The sequence below is a fragment of the Dermacentor variabilis genome, chromosome 4 (assembly GCF_050947875.1).
Source record: "Dermacentor variabilis isolate Ectoservices chromosome 4, ASM5094787v1, whole genome shotgun sequence".
NCBI lineage: Eukaryota > Metazoa > Arthropoda > Arachnida > Ixodida > Ixodidae > Dermacentor > Dermacentor variabilis.
Genome location: NC_134571.1, coordinates 52,930,316 through 52,952,913, shown reverse-complemented (window position 1 = coordinate 52,952,913; position 22,598 = coordinate 52,930,316). Strand labels below are relative to the sequence as shown.

The 22,598-nt window shown below is 49.2% G+C and overlaps 1 protein-coding gene across 5 annotated transcripts in view; it reads left to right on the top strand.

Annotated features, from left to right (window-relative positions):
- The window catches only part of LOC142579149 (uncharacterized), a 95,466-nt gene that overhangs the window by 18,443 nt on the left and 54,425 nt on the right, over nucleotides 1-22,598 (top strand). Inside the window, exon 1 of one of the 5 annotated variants that reach the window (XM_075689080.1) lies at nucleotides 13,701-13,979. The exons of 3 other annotated variants lie outside the window; for them this stretch is intronic. In XM_075689080.1, coding sequence (XP_075545195.1) covers nucleotides 13,774-13,979 — 206 coding nt within the window. In that variant the 5' untranslated portion in view covers nucleotides 13,701-13,773. Of the gene's footprint in view, nucleotides 1-13,700; nucleotides 13,980-20,352; nucleotides 20,628-22,598 lie in introns of those variants that run through there. One more of the 5 variants, XM_075689082.1, reaches the window with a different exon arrangement.

Genomic DNA, 22,598 nt, shown 5'->3' with positions numbered 1-22,598 from the left:
TACCAGTCACAGGGTGCGGCTCACAACGTGAGTTTCGGTCGAATTACGTTTCACCAACGCGTGTAGTTACGTCGTCCCCCTAGGGCTCTCTAGCTGAGGAACTCACTCGCATCGTATACCTCGCCTCTGGGAGTGAACTGGTGCTGGCAGGGAGTGATCCGGAGTGCTCAGCATGGAAGGAACACCACGTCCTGTAACTTGTGCGCATTCATCCACAATTCAGTTCGGCCCATTTAAAGTCAAAACGCAGGCGCCAGGAGGAGGAGGAGGAGGAGGAGGAGGAGATTTTATTGAATGGAAAGAAGGAGAGGTCGGCCTGGAGAGCGTGTCTCTAGCCTGCTACTCCTCACTGGGGTAAGGGGAAGTGGGGGATGCAGGGAAAGGCAGGTGGCAGGTGATTATGTTAAGATACAATGAGCTACTATATGCACGTTGTCCAATACACGAATGTGGGCTTTAGCGCACTGCACGCAGGAGTAGTCTTGTCCACACAAAACGTTATCGCGCAAACGCGTTTCGCACTGGCTTCACGTCACAGGTCTTATAGACGACCTTCTAAGCCAGTCTCGCATACAAAGATCAGTAGTGGTTTTATAGTGTGTTGGGCATGGTCAACTCTTCTCCGCGCGCCTAAAATCTTTTCTTCCGAAAAGGGGCAGGAGTCCAAACAGTGAACACTAAACTTAAGGGTCCTTCGCTCGACCGCATATTGAGGGCACACGCAAAGTATGCGATCTATTGTGTCGGGAGTGCGACACACGCTACAGTCAGGGTCCCTTTCCCGCACGCACCTAGAAGACGTTAAAGATGGTGGGTGACTGGGTCACTGAATGTCTGCACCGCAAGTTCGTTAATATTCGTCGCAAAAAAATGCTTCAAGACAGTGCATCGTTCGTGGTGCCGGTCCCGCCATCGAGTGACCTACAATTTTAGGCTTTCTCGCGTGTTGTTTACGAGTCAAACTGGAGCGTCAGGTGGCTGCCATACCTGGTGGCTGCCATATGTGACATTATACCAATAAATTATGCTCAATACATGGCGCCCATGACGTACTTCCGACTCTTGCAATCGTTTTCGGCTGATGCAGCTTGCGAAATCATGTATATAGCCTTACAGATCTGGTCTTAATGCCGTTCGCATTGTTTGCCTACTGCAGGCGCTATCCATCCATCTAGCCTCTTCGCCGACCCGGTGACCCAAGTTGTCTGCTAGTTTGGGCCAGTGGGTATGTGCTAGTGGTCGTGATGTCGTCGTCATTCCAGCCTCGTCATCCGACTCGTCATGCAGTCGTCATCATACATTCGTTGTCATGCCATTGACCTTGTACCGTCACCGTCAACCCATTGTCATCACGCCGCCGTCATCATACCACCTTCGTCATTCCATCAACGCCATTCCTCCTCCGTCGTTCCTTCGTCGCCACAGCTTCGTCAATCATCATATAGTCGTATTCGCGCAGGCACGGTCCTGGACGACCCTGGCGAGCAAGTGGCGTAGCAAAGTGGGCCGATCCCGGAGACAGTGCATGCCGCATGCATATAGCGAAGGCAATAGAAATCTCAGAAGAACCACTACAGATTCTAGATAAAGGTGTCTTCAGGAATGCAGTGTGTCGTTACATTGCCTGAATTCTAACGGCATTATCGTCGACAGTCATCGTGAGATTGTTTCTGCCGGAGTTTTCAGGAATGCAGTATGTCGTTACATTGCCTGAATGCTAATGACATTAACGTCGACAGTCATCGTCAGATTGTTTCTGCCGGAGTTTTCAGGAATGCAGTATGTCGTTACATTGCCTGAATGCTAATGACATTAACGTCGACAGTCATCGTGAGATTGTTTCTGCCGGAGTTTTCAGGAATGCAGTATGTCGTTACATTGCCTGAATGCTAATGACATTAACGTCGACAGTCATCGCGGGATTGTTTCTGCCAGAATTTCTGTTACTCGGAGGAAGCCATCGCTGGGGCGCGAATTTGGACGCTACCGGTATAACGAGTCAGTTGCAGTACACGCTTGCACACACCTCGGGCGGTCGACCGTGCACGGATAGCTCGCGGCAACCATCGCGGCTCGCCCTTTCGCTTTTTGCATGCAACCTGGGGGCCCGGTGCGGGCGACGAGGGCCACGTACGTTGGTGCGTGAGCGCAAGCTGGAACCGCCAGCCACAAGCGAATGTATATGCAAGGACATTGGCGCAGGGGGTACGCGGCCTTCACGGCGCCGCTTACCTCGCGTGCCATTTACGCGCAGTTCCCCTGCGTATACATCTCTGATACTCTGAGCCTGTCGCTTGCGCTTGGAGCGTTAGCTGCCGCCGTACACCGGTGAAGGCACGGAAGTATATGTGAATGGAGCAGTGAAGTATATAGCTTAGCACGTCAGTATATGAACGAAACAAAAAGATCGGAGTAAGGTGCGGTGTAGGGGGAGCGGGGTGTAGTGGGGCGTGAGTATAGTGTTGAAAGTGGGAACTTATTGGTAGCTTTTTTTGTTTGTACCGCCGCGTGTCCAAGGGCTAGCTCGAGGGTCTATACTAACCGAGCGATGGTGTCCTTTTCTAACTCCAACCCTTCACAATATCCCTCACGAAATTTCGTCACTGCCTTGTTCATCAGCGCGGAGTCCGCAGGAAATACCCGCCGCCTCACCCACAACGTAGCGGGGAAGAGGCCGCCGATTGGCGCAAAATGCAGACTGGGGTATTTCCCCATCTAAATATGCTAAACGCCGTGTATCCCATTTGCTATGGGGTCACAATTACCCTTGGTGCGTTGGCATCCCACAATAATACATGTAACCTGGGAGTGCACTAAGCGTCCTCATAGGCCAAATAGGAATGGCTCAATGGAGCAGTGGGAGGCACAGATATATATATATATATATATATATATATATATATATATATATATATATATATATATATATATATATATATATATATATATATATATATATATATATATATTGATAGCTTTAAACGAAGTGTAGAAATGATAAGGTAAATTGAAGTGGGCAAACAACATGCCGCGATTGGGAGCCGAACCCTCACGCTCCCGTTCAGCTCCCTCCGCCGGCACGCAAGTTTGTTTATTTCCATTTTAATTTACCTTATCATTTCTACACTTGAATTAATTAAATTACAAATAATTTCCCCTGTACCTTACTTGGCTTCATCAACGGTTGGTTTCACATTGTTGCGAGTAGTAGATTGGTAACTTGGCAAGAAAGTCACTTAAGTTAGCGAGCATTTAGTCGCCTTAACGGTAACTCTGCCTTTTCGGACCCCTAGCGACATTTTAGTGAATTTTTAATCACTCAATAGCTAGTAAATTGGCCAGGTGAAATTCTTCAAGGGACTTTGGTTGAATTCCGTGCCTCGCCCCAATTTTATCCCAAAGGTGAATGTAGTACATGCGCCTGCATTTATCGCTACTCCTAAGGGCTCGCCGAAAAGCCTATCAAGCGCCGTGTGGGTGCATCAAAACTGCTTTATTAGACAACCGTGTTATCAAATCGGAGGTGGCCCCGCCTTGGTGGCGTACAGCGGCTTTGCCGTTGCTCTGCGAAGCGCGAGGGCGCGGGATCGAATCCCGGCCGCGGCGCGGCTGCATTTCCACGGTGGCAAAGCGCAAAAGACGCCCGTGTACCCGTGCATTGGGTGCACGTTAAAAAACCCCGCGTGGTCGAAATTAATCCGAATTCTCTCGCTACGGCGTGCCTCGCAATCAGATGACGGTTCTAGCGCGTAAGAACCCCGTAATTTAAATTAAAAATTATCGTGAGCGGTAGATACGCATGACCATATGTGGTGTTCCCGCGGTTGAATTCGACATTTGTATTCGGTACTACAGTGCACCATGCTCGATCTTATTTAGCTTTCGCAGCTGCATTTTTTTACAACGATGTCGTTTGTCACTGACCGGTTCACGTGTCAAGTAACTCGTGTTGCGAGAAATCGCCTTTCATCGGCGAGCGATATGGCGCCATGTTCGAAGGTTGTGGACGGACCTTGGTGGCACTGGTATGTGGCAGCGTGTACTCTGAAAAAGCTGCGCCGTCTGTTTAGGCACGTATCAAAGGTAGTAATGTGCAGTTAACTAATGTTAAGATAGATAGACAAAGATTATATAGTTCGATAGCCTATAGCAAGGGAACAAGACTTGGCGATTGGTGGTCAGCCTCCTAAAGTAGAGGACACTTAGGTATACTCACAAGGAACCGGCTCATGGTATAGGTAAAATTGGGTTGGAGCGCATCATAGACCACGTGGGAGTCATTTACGACAGCTAACCAATTTCCTCCAAAAGAACTTGTACATACGTTATAACCAGCTCATTAGAGAGTTTCAGAATAGGGGCCCCAATAGTTTGGGGACCCAAAGAGCTTTGCGGGTGTTAGCGTTGGGGCACGTAGGAGTGAAGAGCTTTAGAATAGGGTTTTACGTTTGCGGATAGCGTCTTGCGCTGACAGCGCCACTACGGCGTCAGGGAAAAGCTATTAGAAATAATTAAATAAAATATACCATTTTATGATAGGAATAATTATTTTGACTTTCGTGTATTCGCATTTAATTACAATTTAGAGGTTATTCTGTAAGCAGCAAACAATTAGTTGCGCTTAGTTTCGAGCAAACCAATTTTACTAGCCTTCACCAGCCAAGCTTAGCTGTGTTAGGCCTACGAGCCATAAAATCCACAACCGAATTCAAAATCAGCGGCGTCTAATGAGTCAATCTTTATAACACACGCTAGCTGAGAGAAAGCGATAACCGCAGTTACTACTCCTAGCTTGCGAACTTCACGCGTTACCGCGAATCGAACCCAGTTTGGTGCTAGGTTAGAGCCGTCGCTTCGATGGGTGCCGCCACGTTTGCCGACGCAAAACTTTTGGGGCCGCTATTTGGGCTCCCGCTAAATCGGCGAAATAGCGTTCCCATCGCAAAACCCAAAGGCAGTTTGCGTCTTGCGCATGCGCAGTGGCTTCGACGCTATTTCTTTGGGGCCCCTATTCTAAAACTCTCTATTATAGCAGTATTAGCTACAGAGACGCGTAATCTGTGGGATAAATAAGCTCAACAGAAAGCTAAGGTCGGCGAAATGAGCGATGGAACGTTAGACGGAAGACGGCAGCAGAGAAAGCGCTGGTACAAGACGATATTAAGAAGAAGCAGAAGTGTAAATTACGCTGCTCACGTAATGCGTAGCAGATAAGCGGACAAGAACCAGTGTCGGGGAGGGAAGGGAGACAAGATCAGGAAATACGCAAACATAGTACGGTGTCGGTTGGCGCAATACAGGGATAATTAGGGATTGTTAGGAGAGGTCTTCGTCCTGCTGTGCACGGACATTAATTAGGCTGACGATTACGAGTGATGAATCCCAGCGAGTCGCGGAAGCGAACTCACTGTACCTTGGAATCGTCAGCAGAGCGCATTTCTTGGACGTATGCTACAACGGCAGGGCGCTATCGCTGCCCAGCCGTGCTCGCACGGTTTCTCTGGAGACACGCGCGTCCAGCTTGGGGCGACTGCTGCAGGATTGACGGGGAGGAAGTGTTGGCGCTGCACTTGTGCACAGACTGCGTTTTGTCTCTCTCTCTCTCGCCTCGTCCGCAGTGGCGCGTCCGGGTAAGTAGGCCACACGGTTTATATTCAGTCACGGCCTTCTCGCTCACCAGACGACGCTTCCGCCATGCCGGCATGTCGGCCGTCTGTCCGTTTTCCCTCCACGTGCCCTGTCCGACGCTGTTTCCGCACACCGCCGCCGTGACGTCACACCCGCGTCACGAACGTGCCGGAGCGTGTGATCGAGCAAGCCTTGAGGCGGCCGAAGCGGTAGACCGTGGCGTCCCACCAACCGTGTACCTTACGTGCTGTGAGTGCGCAACGGCCGACAGGTGTCGCGTTTATCAAATAACTGCCCACGAATAACGAATGAGTTTGTAATTGGCAGTGCTACACTTGATGCTGATGATGTGATTGTTTGCCCGCCGAAAGAAAGCTTTCTTTGGCCGAGAGAAATGTAAAACGAAAGCTGTTAGGAGCTTGATGAAACGCGCAGTGTCCTGGTTCCATAGATAGCGCGAGGAGAGATTCAGAGACCTACTTCTGCATCCATTGCAGTCGCTTTGCGTGAGTCCGTCCGGTCGTCTAACCACTCCAAGCTGTCAGGGGATGGTTTTGTTTGGTTTATTCTCTTGTAGAAAACGGGCGGTGTTTTCCTTGCAAGCGCATTGCTGGTATTTGCGTCTCTCTCTCTCTCTCTCTCTCTCTCTCTCTCTCTCTCTCTCTCTCTCTCTCTCTCTCTCTCTCTCTCTCTCTCTCTCTCTCTCTTCTTTTTTTTTCTTTTTTTTTTCTTTATATCATACATTGGCAACACGTAAACGTCGGTTAATTCATCTTTATTTAGAACACCGGTTTTCCGCTAATCCTATATGTCCTCGTACATTTGCCCCACCACCGCGACTCGACTCACCGGCAGCGCTAAGGACTTAGGAAACGAGGAAACGAGTGCGCGTATTTGTTTGAAAGTTGATGACGCTTTCCTGTAAGCACGTCATTAGCCGAGCCAGCGCTGGTCTTGTCAGTTCGCCCTTGCCTGATGGGGAAGGATGTGCTTTGTCCTGAGTATTTCTGCCAATTCAATCAGGAAAGCGACGGACGTAAGTTTGGAAGTCAGTGGCAAAACAACACCGATTATCTATGTATTCAGGCTACGGCGCAATGAGTCGTTAGACCCCGTTGATCACCAATGCTGTCTTCTGCTACGTTGATAGCGTGATCTGACTTAGAGGTTCGCCTACGGCGTCTGAAAAGTCAATGTGGATAATAGTATAACCTCTTTACCTTTGACCGAAGCAACTATATATATATATATATATGTATATTCTTTTTAACAAATGTGTTTGTAGGTGAGGTTGGCTTCGTGAGTGATACCCGCTACGTGCTCCTTCTCTCTCAGCCAAACAGTATACAAATAAAAGATAGGCCGTCTCAAACAAACAAACGAATGAAAATTCAGTGGCGATTTGTAGCGACAAATGCGAGAGAAATGCGTTAGCATTACGTCGCACCTCTGTGAAGTCCAGGATTCATGATTTAAACGCGTCCACTGCATTGCGAAGTGTTGTTCAGGAGCTCAATCGATGGCACGTCCCCCCCCTCTCTCTCTCTCTCTTTATATATATATATATATATATATATATATATATATATATATATATATATATATATATATATATATATATATATATATAGCGCTGACTGTGTACGTGGAACTGTACGGAAGTGGTTTACTCATGTTCTTATCATCCGATTTCGAGAACTTTGACACTAAATTAATCTAGACCTCTGTGTTGTCACAGACGACGGCCACCTTGACGTGCTTATTCGAATCAAGATTGCGTGAAAATCCAGGATGCAGCAGCAATATGGCAATGTAGTGCGCGTGCTTGCATCTTCACCTCTTCGTCTAGGCAACGAAATTTAGTTTTTGCCATGGCAAACATCAGGCGATGGTTACTTCTTCCACGTACACTGACATGCAGCTTTTATCCATCTAACAATGGCATTAAAAAAAAGACTCGTAACATTTCAGTATACACCACCACCAACAACAACAACAAAAAGAAAACTCGGTGCCCTTTCACTCTGGGAAGAAGGATGACCGGCTGCGTATGTGGGCCCCTTAAACTTGTTCCTCCGCCGCGGATCGGCCCGGCATTGTACTATATTTCGGGATCGGCCTACATATGGGGCTTAATGCCTGCTTAATGCCAGCTTCGCATCCGCTGCGGGTCGGCCCGGTATTGTACTATCTTCTGGATAGGCTCACGTATTGGGAGTGCTTAACGCCGGCGTACGTCACCTCCGCCGCGGGTCGGCTCTGCTTTGCACTATCTTCGGGATTTTTTTCTGCACGCGGACACGACAGTGAGGAAAGTAGCCCTTAACAGCTTCGCTGTAAAAAGTCGCAGTTTCACCCGAAAGGAGAAGCACCGATTACGATAGCAAATTAGTAAACAGCTATACAAATTAAAGATAGCGGTTGTATCGGCCATATATCCTTGTAAATCTTCGCTTACTAACTTAATTAACAAGCATGGTGTCACGCGCGCACAAGCAAACGTGAACACATATTGCTCGATGACAGCGCACACTCGCTTTCATAGCGCTGGAGTGAGGAAGCGCTGCAGCAGCATCGAGCGAATTGACATTCGTGCTGCTTCTCGCCTCGCACAGCGCGCGCATACTGTTGCGTACTCCAGGGTAGCGTACCCTACTGCTGCCGAGAAGTAGCGACGCCTGCCTATCGAAGCTGGACCGACATTTACTTATTGGGTAGCGTGGCGTTGTCGGCGGGCTGCAGGCATCCGGTAGATCATGGCGACCAAGCAGGGGCGAGACGATTTGCTAATGCGAAACTTGCACTGTTTATTCAAAGGTAGTTGAAAGAAAATAAGAAGAGCATGAAGTATGAAGTATATCAAAAGTACATTTCGGAGCCCCTTAAATAGGCTCTCTACAAGTGTGGGCGGGATCTTGCTTCCGTCGATGACACGTGACAGGCACCGAGAGAGGGCCCCTCCTCCTGCAATACCGAGCACGGGCAGGAGAAGTCGATCCTCTTTTCGACGAATCCGGGGAGAAGGTCGGGTGAATGACCTCTCCGGCGCCGTGGGGTCCGGCCAAGAGAGGGTAAGGGGATGACGTATCACCCACGGTGCCACGACCATGAGAGGGGAAGGGGATGACGTAGCACTCACGGTGCCACTACCATGAGAGGGGAAGGGGATGACGTAGCACCCACGGTGCCACGACCATGAGAGTGGAAGGGGATGACGTATCACCCACGGTGCCACGACCATGAGAGGGGAAGGGGATGACGTATCGCCCTTGGCGTCCGGCCATCCCTAACAGCATCTCCGGCGGGGGAGGAAGATCCCGACGTGTAGGGGCCAGCAGCCGCGGTACGAGGGGTCGGCGTTTCGGTATCAGGATTCCCCGTAGAGGTCACGAACCCTTCGTTCGTAGTAGGTAGATTCCGGGGAGTGGTCATCCGTCCTCGTGGCGCTCTTGTGACTTTTCTCCTTGGTCCGGTCCGGTGAAATTGGTCTCTGCAAGCAGGTCTCGCAATTTTTCGTCTCCTGCGTGGGCAAGCAATCACCCCAGAACAATGACCCACAACCACAAAGCAGCGAGCACAAGGCCACTCTCCCCCAAGACACACCCGGCTTTTAACAAAAAAGAAAACCCGCTACACCTTTCCCATTTCCTACGCGCGTCCTCCCCCCTCAACACTAAAACCAACCATTTCTTGAAAGCGTTAGGACGTGGTCATTAAAATCAGCTAACAATCGGCTTCACTTCGGAAAAACATATGAATGCACGAAACAAAAAAAAAATGCCACGGAAACCCGGATGAGCATGAGGCTTTCGATACTCTAGGGGCAACGACTTAAACCGTCGGCATTGCCGTTAAGCTTACCCTTCTTGTAGCGAATATCGAAGGTGTACTGTTGAAGAGCCAAGCTCCAGCGCAAAAGACGACCGTTTTTCGTAGACATACAGAGCACCACCCCCACACCCCTGTCACTGGCATCACACTGAAGAATGAATGGCTTAGAGTAGTCGGGCGCGTTCAACACTGGCTGACTCGTTAGTGCGTTCTTCAGCATACTAAAAGCCTTTTCTTTTGCGTCATCCCACTTTACCGTTTGTGGTTCTGTTTTTCTGAGAGCATCCGTTAAAGGACTAGCAAATTCGGAATACCGCGGAATATATCTTTGGTAATAACCCGCCAAGCCAAGGAATGATCTGATGTCCCGCTTGGTGCGTGGTTGCGGGAAGTTATCTATTGCGGTCAGTTTAACCTCGGAAGGCCGACGATGGCCTTGCCCTATTAAATGACCTAGATAAGCTACCTCCGCGCGCCCTAATTGGCATTTGGGAGCCTTAACAGTTAAGTTGGCCTCTCGTAGACGACACAACACGGTTCGCAGGTGTTGCATATGGTCCGCCCATGATGAAGAAAAGATAGCTATGTCATCGAGATAGGGAAGTGCAAAGTCCTCCACTCCTCGTAGCACCTGGTCCATAAGGCTAAAGAAGCAATATGGCGCATTCTTCAATCCAAAACTCAGGACTTTCGGACGAAAGGTTCCCATCGGGGAAATAAACGCTGCAAGCCTGCTTGCCCTCTCGGTCAACGGAACCTGCCAATACCCTGTGACTAAATCGAGCGTAGAGATGAAATTAGCACTGCTCACCTTTTCAAGCCTTTCCTCGATATGCGGTATTGGATAAGTCTGGTCCTTCGTGATTAAATTGAGCCTGCGGTAGTCGATACATGGCCGCGGCTCTGTTCCTGGGACCTCAACCAAGATAAGAGGCGAGGTATAATCACTCTCTCCTGGCTCGATTACACCTAGCTCTAACATCTTGTTTATTTCAGCGGTCATGACTTCACGTTGACGAGGCGAAACGCGATAAGCTTTCGAACGAACTGGGTCCGACGAGGTTAACTCGATATCGTGAACGATCGCAGTTGTCCTGCCCGGTGTATCTGAAAATACGTCTTTAAATTCAAACACGAGTTCCCTCAGTTCGGCCCTCTGAATGGGATTCAACTCCGCCTGTTCTACAAACTTAACAATGGTCTCGTCAATGTCTTTTGTCTCCGTCACTGCTGTTAACTCTGGAAAGTCGACAGGCATTTCCTCAGGTTGGTTAAGGGACATGTTCACAATGGCTTCCCTCTGCCTGTAGGGTTTAAGTAGATTGCTATGGTACACTTGTGGTGTCCTTCGTTTTCCCGGTACCGTGAATTGACATGACAGGACCGTGACATAATTTCTGAATTATGTCAACCGGTCCTTCCCATTGAACCTCTAGTTTGTTTTTCAACGAGGGTTTCAGGATCATTACCTTTTCCCCCACTTCAAAGCGTCGCGTGCAAGCCGTCCTGTCACAGTAATGCTCAGCATTGTTTTGTGTTTTACGCCTTTCCTGCTCAGCAATCATTGTGGCAGGGCTTACGTTTAACAACTTTTCCTACATTCTGCCTCTCGCGACATTTCAGGCTCCGCTGCTTTCCTGGTTTTTTCATTAGCTGGAGTACTTTCCGCCTCATCCCCTATAGGGCTATCCTGTTCAGTACTGATTGACGAATCAGCTGTCAAACCTGTTTGTTTCACCACTGGACATTCATACACTGCTTTGGCCGCGAGCTCCTTTGCCTTGGAACGAGTTAGGGCTTGCACTGTTCCCTCACTAAACCCGATTCCCTTGCGCCGTAGCAAATCCTCTGATTTGTTAGAAAACAAATATGGATACTGCGGCAGGAGATGTGCCGAGACAGCGGCTTCAGTGTCCAGTACTCCGAAAGGGCCTTCAATACGAATTTTGGCCACCGGGAGACAAACACTGGAGACCTTTACGGCTTGCCTTATCGAAGCACATTCCCCCTTGAACTGGCCTGCCTCTACGTACGACGGATGCACTACGTCCATTGTGGCTGCCGAGTCGCGAAGCACTCTACACGGTTTGCCGTTTACCACGAGGTCTCGAATGTACGGTTCGAGCAAGTTCAGATTCCCTGCGTTACTACTTATTGACATCAACACTAGTTTGGGATTTCTGCATCCCACGGAGATATGCCCCGTTTGCCGGCAGTTGTAGCAAACTACTGGTTTCTTGGCCTCGAAAGCCTTTTTCTTTTGCTTTTCTGCCCTCTGTTCGGGTGACCCCTTTTCTCCTTCGCTGTCCTCGTCACTACTTTTCCCTGTATCTGATCTTTCCTTTGTTTTATACCGACTCGACTTTGACCATCGTTTTGGCTTGTCGGGTCTGCATTTATTCATCTCCTCCTTAGGAGCTTCGCTGCCTTCGTCCGCACGGCGAGTTACGTACTCCTCAGCGAGATCGGCCGCTCTCGTAACAGTGTCTACGCCTGGCCTATCCTGAACCCAATACTTGATGTTTACTGGCAGCCGGCGGTAGAACTGTCATAAGGCAACGCACTGCATTGTCTTTTCGGCATCGCCGAGTGCACCCTCTTCTCTGAGCCATTCCTTCAGGTTTACCTCCAAGGTGTATGCAAAATCTGAATATGACTCACTTTTGGTCTTCTCGACTTCCCTGAACTTTCGCCTGAAAGCTTCAGCTGATAATCTATGCTTCTTAAGCAGATTTGCTTTGACTTCATCGAAGTCCTCTGCTTCTTCTTTCCCCATGCGGGCGATAAAAATTGGAGGACGCTTAAGCTTCGCCTTCAAGAGTGGAACGTGACAGCGTTCCCGTCGACCCGCCAAGGGGTGTAAGACAATGGGCTACGGCGCAGCGACTACGCGCCCCGCATCGGACGCGGTGAGCGTCGAGCAACGGAGCGTTCGGTGCGACAACGAAATGTGCGCCTGAGCAAGCGACGCACGCCTGAGCATTAGAAAGCGCTCGTTTCTAAGGCAACACCGCGTTCACTAGAGGCGCTTTTGTACCGCTTTGAAGCATCGTGGCTCAGTCGTAACGTCTTCGTCTCATACTCCGGAGACCCTGGTTCGATTCCCACCCAGCCCATCTTGCAAGTTGTTTTTTGTTCATGAAGTGCCTGCTGGGATTTATCGCTCACGGCCAACGCCGCCGACGCCGACGACACCGGCTTTTCTGCGACACGAGCTCCTTAACGCTGTCGCGTTAATATCAGCTACCTCACGTGGCAGTAACGTAAGCAAGCGTTGCGGCCACGTGTTTTTCGCGAATTTTGCCTTCTCACACGTGCGCTCAAACTGTACCAGAAAAAGACCCATGTCCCCTCCTACTGTATAGGGTGCCATGAAGTCTGTCATTCTGCGCTCACTTTCACGTGCCTCTGTGCTAGGTCTTTCGTTATTTTGTGCTTTCAGAAGCTCAATCTCTAGGCGCTTCATTTCGAGGTCGCGCTCTTCTTTCGCCTCACGTGCTGCCAGCTCGCGCTCCTCTTTTTCCTCAAGGCGCTTACGCTCTTCCTTTTCCTCTTTCTCCAGGCGCTTACGCTCTTCCTCTCTCTCTTTAATGCTCTCTAGGCATTCCGTCAGTTCCTCGTCGTCTGCCCCGGTCGCTTCGATCGCCTCAATTTCTCTTTGATTCGGCAATTTGGAGGCCCAACTCTATGGCCAAGCTCAACAATTCCGGCTTCTTTAGCGCCTTCAAGTTCATGGCTGCCCTTAGTGCTGCTAAACCTTCACTCTATACAACCTTGACGTACTCAAACTTCCGTCAACGGTTTAAAGAAAAATCACTGCAATGTACTTTCCAAAAAATACGTAAAAGCCAAGTGATATCTCAGTGAAGAAAAGCCGTACACTCACCATATGCAGTCATGATCCAGACACCTTCCTTCCGAACGTTGTTGCCAGGACGAAGAGGCTACGATCTCGTAGTTGTCGTCCAAGTTGGGGTCTCCAGGATTCCGTATCCCAATCGCTGCCAGCGAGTTTGTTGCGCTTCAGGGGCGATCCCACCGTTAGCAACCAGTTTGTAGCGTGTTCACACTGAAGAATCCGGCGTCTACAGCGAATGGAATTCTCCTGCCGCCGAAAATCGCGTAGTTCACACTGCTTGCGGACCGCGCCGCCGGAAAGACATACAGCGCCATCTGCCCCATAAAGTGCTAACCTCCAATCAAGCGCGGGATATCCCGGATGTTCGCGCGGCTCTAAATTGCGCAGTTGTCTCCGCTCGCGTCGAGTTCGTGTGTTTATGTTGCGCGTCTCCACCATTGCTTGGAAAGACAATCATGAACCCCGAGCAAGAAGAGGCAGTACTGCTCGGCCTGTTGGCAAGCACCTCTCTGGCGATGCATGACGCGCAGAAGCTTTCGCCGAAGAGACGGCGGCAGCGGCGTTGGTGGGTTCGCCCAGCTCTGCAAGAGCGCGAACAGCTTGGTCACGCCACGCAACTGCTACCCCTCCTGCGAAATCGCGACGTGGAGTACTACAGAGAGTAAGTTGAGATGTATTGTTATTTGTGACATTCAATCACGTGCAGTTAAATACTTCGATGTCGCTGTAGACCGTTTCATCGGGCGAGGAGGATAGGGCGCGCGGAGAGCCTTTTCTCCTCTCTGGCTTGGGCGCCCTAGCAAAAATTCTAATATAAAAACTAATAGCCTATGAGGTTATTGACACTAATACAGTCTATTATGTCTATTAGTGTATTAGTCTGATAGGTCTATTGGTGTATTAGTCTAATAGGTATATCGGCGTATTAGTCTAATAGGTCTATTGGTGTGAAAGAAAAGGTTTCAATGCGCCAGTTACAGAATGAAAAACAGGCATAATTGCTAGAAGCATTTATTAGCACACAAATATTTTTACAGATTTCTCTTTCGAAATCTTCGTCAGGCCAGCAATCTTGATTGCCAGAGCTTTTACTCCACCACTTCGACCAGAGAATTTCCTTTTGGGGTGGTCAAAAAAACCTGGGCAGAAACATACACACATATCGAAACATTTAAACGCAGGGGTGCTAGTTCTACCACTAAATGTTTAAGCAGGCAATATTTGCTTCTAAATTGGAATAATATGGCCCCGTAATTTCCAATCTAATTTTAGGACAAAGTGTGGTATGCTTAGTTCGACAAGTTTATCATAAAGAAAAATGACGCCATCTGATATGACAGAACTATTAGACAGCACATAAAATGCACCTAATATGTTCTGTGAGTTACATCGAAACTATAGGCAGATAAGGAACAACTTTAGACAGAAATCTTGCACACCATTGTCGGAAACATGCATGTCACTGCTGCTATGCGCACAACAGTCGGCCCAATGACACAGTACTGAAGTGCATCCACCATTGGGATAAAAAGAAACAACTTTATACTATACTATAAAAGCATAAATAAGTACAATAGTTACCTCCAAATGGAAAGGAATCGGCGCCGGCGAAAACACATCACATCGATGCACGCTGATAGATCCACGAAGCACAGGGGTAAAACAGTTGTCTTCCGTTGTTTTGAAGTCACACAACACCCATATCCAAACATAATACTGCAGGAATAAGATTGCGCAGACGCCAGCACCTCGGGTTCCTTAAAAACACATCGTTCATTCACTAAAAATCGCGCACACCTCGCCTTGACATGGCTACAGTAGACTGCAACATGGCAGCCGCCAATGCACACGTGCTGTGCGTAACTGCGGCTGACTACGGCCGTACTTTTGCGATCTTCCCGCCTGCCGTGTTCCCTTCTCTGCGATACTGCTCATTGATGTCAATAAATATTACGGCCTTTTATATGCGGTATTAAGTTATCAATTTAGGTTACAAGTTTAACACTGCTTTATGCGCACGTCAACAGAAGCTACGGGACTAACGAAACTTCAGTGGCAAGCAACTATCGTTGCTGCGATTGCACCATCGTTCGTAAACCCACCGGGCATCGCGACTCTGCCTTGCAGGTTACGGCTGGTTGTTCGTTGTTCTTTTTTTTTCGTGGCGAAGTATTTGCTGGTGTTGTAAACACTAGCTGTTTCCTCACGACTCATCGCGACGAGGCTCAACAGAGGCCTAGTTATGAGATGTCGCCAGTGAAACAAAATTGGCAAGACCATGTAGGCGCGCGTCGAACGATCGCTTTCGTGTATATCGCTGAGAGATAAGCTTAGTGCGATGAAACTAATACAAACGTGCGAATGCCGTGTGCTGCATATTTTGTGCAGCAAAATTCTTAATTATTCAGTGAATAATCAGAGACCTCTCTGCAAATGGTCCCCAATACAGACTTAATTTTTCATTAACTTTCACCCTCGCATTAAACAAGCAGCAAAAAGGGGCAACAGAATTGAACAATGCATGTTGCATAACAGACCAGCAACAATCTGTATAAAGACAATAGGACGTATCAGTCTAATAACGAAACTCGCAGACATGCAACACTGTTTGTATAAGACTAATACGTCTAATAAATAGGGTCTATTGGTCTTATAGGTCAATCAGTACAACTAATAGAAGTTTCTATTGGTCTAATACAAAACTTGTACAACTAATACAAAACTGTATTAGACTAATACAAACTTCTATTAGAATTTTTGCTAGGGCGATTCGGCGCTGCTGTCTTGCTGTCACGCGCTGCGGAACGATTTCGAGATGTTTTAGATGGTACTTTGTGAAATTTACGCCATGACAGTTCATATAAGGTCGTCAGGGAAGACTTTCGGTGCAACGGATACTGCAGTAGGCGAAAATATCTCTTGGGGGCGCAAAAATGTTACGCGTTTTATCAGCCGCGGTGTATGCGCATTATCAGTCGCGGTGTGTGTATGTGTTGTGAACTATGTCGCTTATGTCAGTTTCAATTCAACAAAGCAAACCGGTGTCTCTGTATTAGCAGCATGAAATGGTAAATCTGCTCACTATCTGATCGCTTGGCGTAGGGAGTAAAACATAAAGCATAAGAGCGCATACTCGTGCACGGCCAACCTAAGGCAACCACGAAACATCTAAGCGGCAGGCGCTATCAAATATTTGTGATGCACCGGCATCGTTCTCGCGCATTTCAAGTCTAGTAGGCTTCAAATTACCATATGTCTACGCTAGCCTTTCTGCATGAGGCCGATGGCGCTGCTCAACACAGCCATCACTGCGGTTGGTGAACCAGCACGATACATATGTAAGCTGTGCGCTTCGGCATTGCCTTTTTTGGCCTGCATACACCCATAATATATATGAAAGGGATCGCACAAAAAGAATGCCATGCCTATTTTTGAGGACAAAATTTCCGTAATACGTGTGAGTGTGTCGTAGAGAACGGAACGAACACAACCGAAAAAAAAATTCGGTTATCTTCATCATTCTCGAAAAAGCAAGAGAAAACGCGCTAACGCCGCAATAGGACCTCGCATAGTCACGCTGCACAACGTTTATAAATATATAACCGCTGATGCCGTATGCTTGGACCATGCGGTATATAGAACAAAGATATATGTAATCCAGCACCTACCACTGCTTAGGGCGCTTGCGCAGTTCGTAAACAGTCCCTTTGCTGGACAAGTTTAATTCAAACTGTAAAGTATGCTGCTATTACTTGCCAAAACTATTTTACTCAGGGGCGGAAGCCTCATCCATCGAACCAAGTAGTCACGCAACGTAACCTGCAGCGAACAGTTTGAACGATTGTCAAAGTATAACATCGCAGCTCCTATCGTAGCAGAACGGTACCCACGCTGTTACGATCGTCGCGTATGTTTCATGGCTCCTAAACAGCAGCTTAGAAATAGAGGATAATACTGCAATAAGGTCACATTATTGATTGGAACATTCAGAAATGCAAAATTGATCTCCGATGCTCATCGTAGGCTCAAATATGCGCGCACACACGCACACATCGCGCTGCGTGTTCCGTCCACCTATAGATGCCAGCAGAAATTCCGGCCATGACGCCTTAAACAACTTGAGCACGTCTCACAGAACCGTTTACCACGTAGAATACGCACGTCATACTAAACAGACCGCACGACCGCGAAAACAAACGCCAGAACCTACCACCGAGCGTATACCTGCCATGCAAAAGACCGCTTTCAGCCAAGCCTGCATGGCGCTGCTCATAGGCGGCGCCACTGCGTTCGCAATATGGCGGCGCCTACGAAAAAACGGTCTATACGCACTGCGACATGACGTGAGACTCGGCCGCAATCTTTGGAAGTTCTGTTTCGCGCTCCCCTACTGAATCTCCCAAAGTAGCGCCATTCGCTTCCCTCCTCCTCAGCTCGGCGCGGCCTCGACGGTGGCGCCGCCGGTGGTGGGCCTGCCGTAGCAGACGACGGCTAACACGCTACGGGAGGAAATCCGCAGAAAAGTTCGTTCGAGCCCTGCAGAGCAGTTTTTTCAATCGAGATCTTTCTTCGTCAGTAGGTAACTGGCCTTTAGAATTTTGTGTTGGAATTGTGGAAGAAATAGAGAAAAGGACCATTATTCAAGGCGTATTTAAGGCGTAAAGCGCGCGACGTTGAGAGTTCGTGTTGCGGAAACACGACGCAAGCTCGCGGTGTACTCACACACGCGCGTAATTACCAAAGGTTCAGGTGTTGACAGCGTGAAAGTATGTGTACGTGGTTTCGTAGGTTCATTTACGTACCTGCAGGATACTTTTGCTCGGCCGGTGCGTGAGAGATTGCTGACCGCACACAGCCGGAATGGCTGCGTGCGGCTGTGTGAACAAGTACTGCTCCAGGAGGGCACATGCAATGGCTAACGGAGGCCTCTGAAGAGCACGTGACATTACAATAATGCAGGCGGCGTCGCAGGGAGTGTTCACATGCAAAATTGGCTGTCCGCGATCTTATACCCCCTTGGCATGCACAGGCTACGGCGAGCCGCATCCAGCCCTGCTTCTAGCTTTGGTGTTCCCGTTGCCGCGTTGGTGTCCTGGAGGCGCCGTCAATAATAGGAAAGAATGACAAGGTGTTGGCTGTCCGCGATCTTATAAATCCTTGGCATGCACAGGCTACGGCGAGCCCCATCCAGCCCTGCTTCTAGCTTTGGTGTTCCCGTTGCCGCTTTGGTGCCCTGGAGGCGCCGTCAATAATACGAAAGGATGACAAGGTGTTACAACTAGTAAATAAAATTTATTGAAGAAATACAATCGCGCCGAGGCGCCAACTTCTAATGCAGCGCTAGCGCGCCCGCGCGAGTATTATGAAACGCCATCGAGGAATTTACCGGCGCACGTACGACTCTACGATCAAAGTGCACGTTAAACATCCCCAGGCGAGCTAGATAAAGTTATCCGGAGCCATCCACTACGACCTGCATCCTAGCTTTAGTCGCTTCGGAACGTTAAAAACGTTAATCACCACAAACCAAATCAATACATGCGGGCGTACATTCGAAGCTAAAAGACTGCATCGTAAGTCATACTGAGCCTTGCAAAAGCGTCGAGAATGTGCTAACTTCTGGTGGAGCTCAAAACACACCCTGAATAAAGTCGCTTTTATGTCACAGGCCAGCTGCAGATGCGTGCATTTCACCGCAAAACGAAACTACATGAAACAAAGAGAGCACATTCGAAAAAAAGAAGTCAGACAACGCGCTAAAAACCACGCAGAGCATGAACACACACTTTTTCGAAACGGAAGGCGTGATCTAGGTTCGAAATAAGAGGTTGTGAGTCGCCGTGGCCCTTACTTCACTAAGCCGTGCGTTCTTTGCCACTTCGTCGAAGTCAGCCCACCTGATCCTGCGAATCCACACTTCTTTTTGCGTTGCGGCCACCGGACGGCAAAGCAAAAAGCTTTTTGCCCTCGCTGTGTCTGTTGCGGCAACCGAAGGCGCAGCAGCATGGCATCGCAATTAAGTTCTCGGCCCTACACATTATATTACGCTAACGCACTCCGTCAGTCCGCCTGCCGTACTTTCGTCGCGCAGGCCCAACAATGGAGGTCGGCGCGCGCTCGAAAGTAAAAAATATACAAAAGCGCGGCGCCTGCTCCGCGCTGGAAAGAAAAAATATACAAAAGCGCGGCGCCTGCTTCCACGTGACACAAATTGGCCAATGGGGGAGCGGAGGAGGCCGGGGCGACAGGAAGCGTGGAGGAGAAGGCGCTAGGGTGAGCGGGGTGGCGGAAAGATCTAAGAATGGCGCTACTTTTGAAAAATTGAGGGGTTTTAGCGCTCCCCGATTGGTCAGCGCCGCGCGGCGGCGAGGCAATCCGGCGGCAGCTGCCGCAAAAATCGGTACGGGGGGAGCGATCGGCGCGAAAGGGGCTATTCCGGCGGATCTCGCCGCCGCCGAACTGGGTTCCGCCGAACTGGGCGCCGCTCCAGACGCCGAATGTCTCAGTGTGAACGGGGCAGAAGACGGAGCGCTACCTCTCCTCTTTCAACCCTTGCGCGTGCGAGATTGAGCCGCCATTGTCGGCTCACTTTTGCACGCTTTCACTTGCACACCTGTCATACAGCGCTCGGCGGCGATGTTATGTCTTTACACGGAGCATCACGACGGCGGCGGAAATGCGGCTGGAGTGTCCATATAATAGCCATCGCAGTAAAACCAACTTGAAAAGTAATTATGTCCCATACAGCTGTACGCAGGTCTCGGGAGGATATAGGCGCACCTGTACGCGTGCCGGTGCGGCTTTCCAAATTGTCAGCCAGTGCACAGCGAAGGGCCGCGTGACACATTGTGTAAAGAAGAGAGACAGCCTGTAGTGACTAAGCAAGAACGCTTAGTCATGGCCGTGTGACGAGGCACGAGCTGTCAAGACCCCGTCGGGGACATTGCTCCATGAATGCCGATCCGTGTGCAGAGAGAGGGGTATGTGTGAGAGAGACACTTTATATTTAAATTACCCATTGCCAGAACAGCACGTCGCCGTCTGAGTCCACGTGTCTCGGATCCCCGGCTGTGGGTCCGAAGCGAGGCGATTGGATCGCTGGTCCACCAGCAAAGGCCACAGTGACGGGCGTACATCTCTTTCTCGCGACGTACGATCGAGCTCTCTTGAATATATAGAACAGTGAATATTTACATTGGCAACACCGAGGGCCACGTTGCTGTGCAGTGCATGGACTCCACGAACCTGCGTTTGGGGAACAAACGAAAGACTGTTTGGCGGCTGTCTCCTCACGGTGAACAAGGCTGCGGTAAGTAAGTTTCATCGCAAATCAGTGCGTATGAGGTGTTTACTCGTATCGTGTGCACGTGATCACCTTTTTCTTTCTATCGTGTCCTTTGCCGCCTCTCGTCTGGGTCCAATGCTTCGCGCTGATGAGCTGTCGGTTCAGCAACGTTCGCTAGTACAGGTATACGCGACTCCGACACGCCACTGCTCTACTTCATCGCGTTGCTCCAGATGTGGCACTGCTCGCACTACCTATGGTAAAGTTAATTTTAAAAAAACTGGGCTTTTTGCGTGCCGAAACCACGATATGATTATGGGGCATGCCGTGCAGGGGTACTCCGGATTAACTTTGACCACCTGGGGTTCTTTAACGTGCACCCAATGTACGATACAGGGGCGTTTTTGCATTTCGCCCCCATCTAAGCGCGGCTGCCGCGGCCAGGATTTGATCTCGCGACCTCGGGCTGAGCAGCGCAACGTTAAAGCCGCTACGCCACCACGGCGAATGGGTGAAGTTAACAATAAGAAATTTGGACAATTCTGTATATATATATATATATATATATATATATATATATATGGATTCAGTGAAGCAACAAATTACCTTTCTGGCTGAATTTTTGGCGCAGCAGCAATGTCTAGCTATAGAATGCGCTAATCCAGGGGCAATATATATAACTCTTGAATAATAATAATATTTGGGGTTTTACGTGCCAAAACCACTTTCTGATTATGAGGCACGCCGTAGTGGAGGACTCCGGAAATTTTGACCACCTGGGGTTCTTTAACGTGCACCTAAATCTAAGCACACGGGTGTTTTCGCATTTCGCCCCCATCGAAATGCGGCCGCCGTGGCCGGGATTCGATCCCGCGACCTCGTGCTCAGCAGCCCAACACCATAGCCACTGAGCAACCACGGCGGGTTATAACTCTTGAAGTACGCGTAATTTTTGTTACTATAGTCTGTAATACGCGTAAAACTTTGACTGCCAGTAATTCATAGCACAGGCGTACTCTTCAATTTAAGATATACCATTGACCCTATGCGATCCTACTCCGACACCCTTATTTCTTTTTTCTTGCTTCGGAAATATGTCCGTGTGCCTCTAATACAAGGATAAGTTACGTGTGCACACATATTCGTTTGTCTTATAGGAAATCTAACGCAGCATGGTAGCGCGGTCCATAAATGTGTTCGATGTAGATATAGCGATGAGGCCTCTCGCACGGTGGTTGGCTAAGACCGTTTGCAATATAGTCGGGCAGACTAAACGTTGCTCTGTAGAGTGCACGTAAGCGCAACAGAGTACAGTACCTATTTGTTCTTATTGCGTGCAGTGCAATGTCTCAACAGGTAAACAGCGTACATAGACATAGCGCCCAGGCTACCAAATATCATGGAGGAATGTGCACGAGGTTACAGCTCAACGCAGCGGAGGGTAGCGCAGTGACCTACTATACACGCGCCGGGAAATGACTGTTTCTGTTGCAGGCAGCTTTTGGGCAACCAGGTGGCGATAGCGGATCGCAGGTTGAGATCAGTGCAGCTGCACTGAGCGAAGGAACTTGTTTTTCGAGCGAGGCGAGGGGGACGATAAGCGTACCGGCACCGAATTTCCTCGTGGGCATTCAGAACGTGACAGAGCTGTCAATAAAGAAAGAAGCACCCAACAGCATTGAAGTAAATGCGTGCAATCGATCCCCCGCGTAGGAAGGCACTCCACTTTGTGGTGGTTCTGCCGTGGATCAGGAGGACGAACCGAGTGAATCGTTATTGCCTGATCGGTGATTAATCAGCCGGGGCTTTTTCTTTTCGCCCGTTACGTTTTGATTCACACCGTTTCCGCGCTGTTTAAGGCAAAATGCTTAAGTGGCTCGTTGCAATAGCTCATACCCCGAAGAAGCGCCGTCTAGTCCAGTGAAGCAAAAGAATATCGTCGTCAGGAATGGCTCACACCCCCGTAAACAAGCAAAGATACAATGGCTGAATATG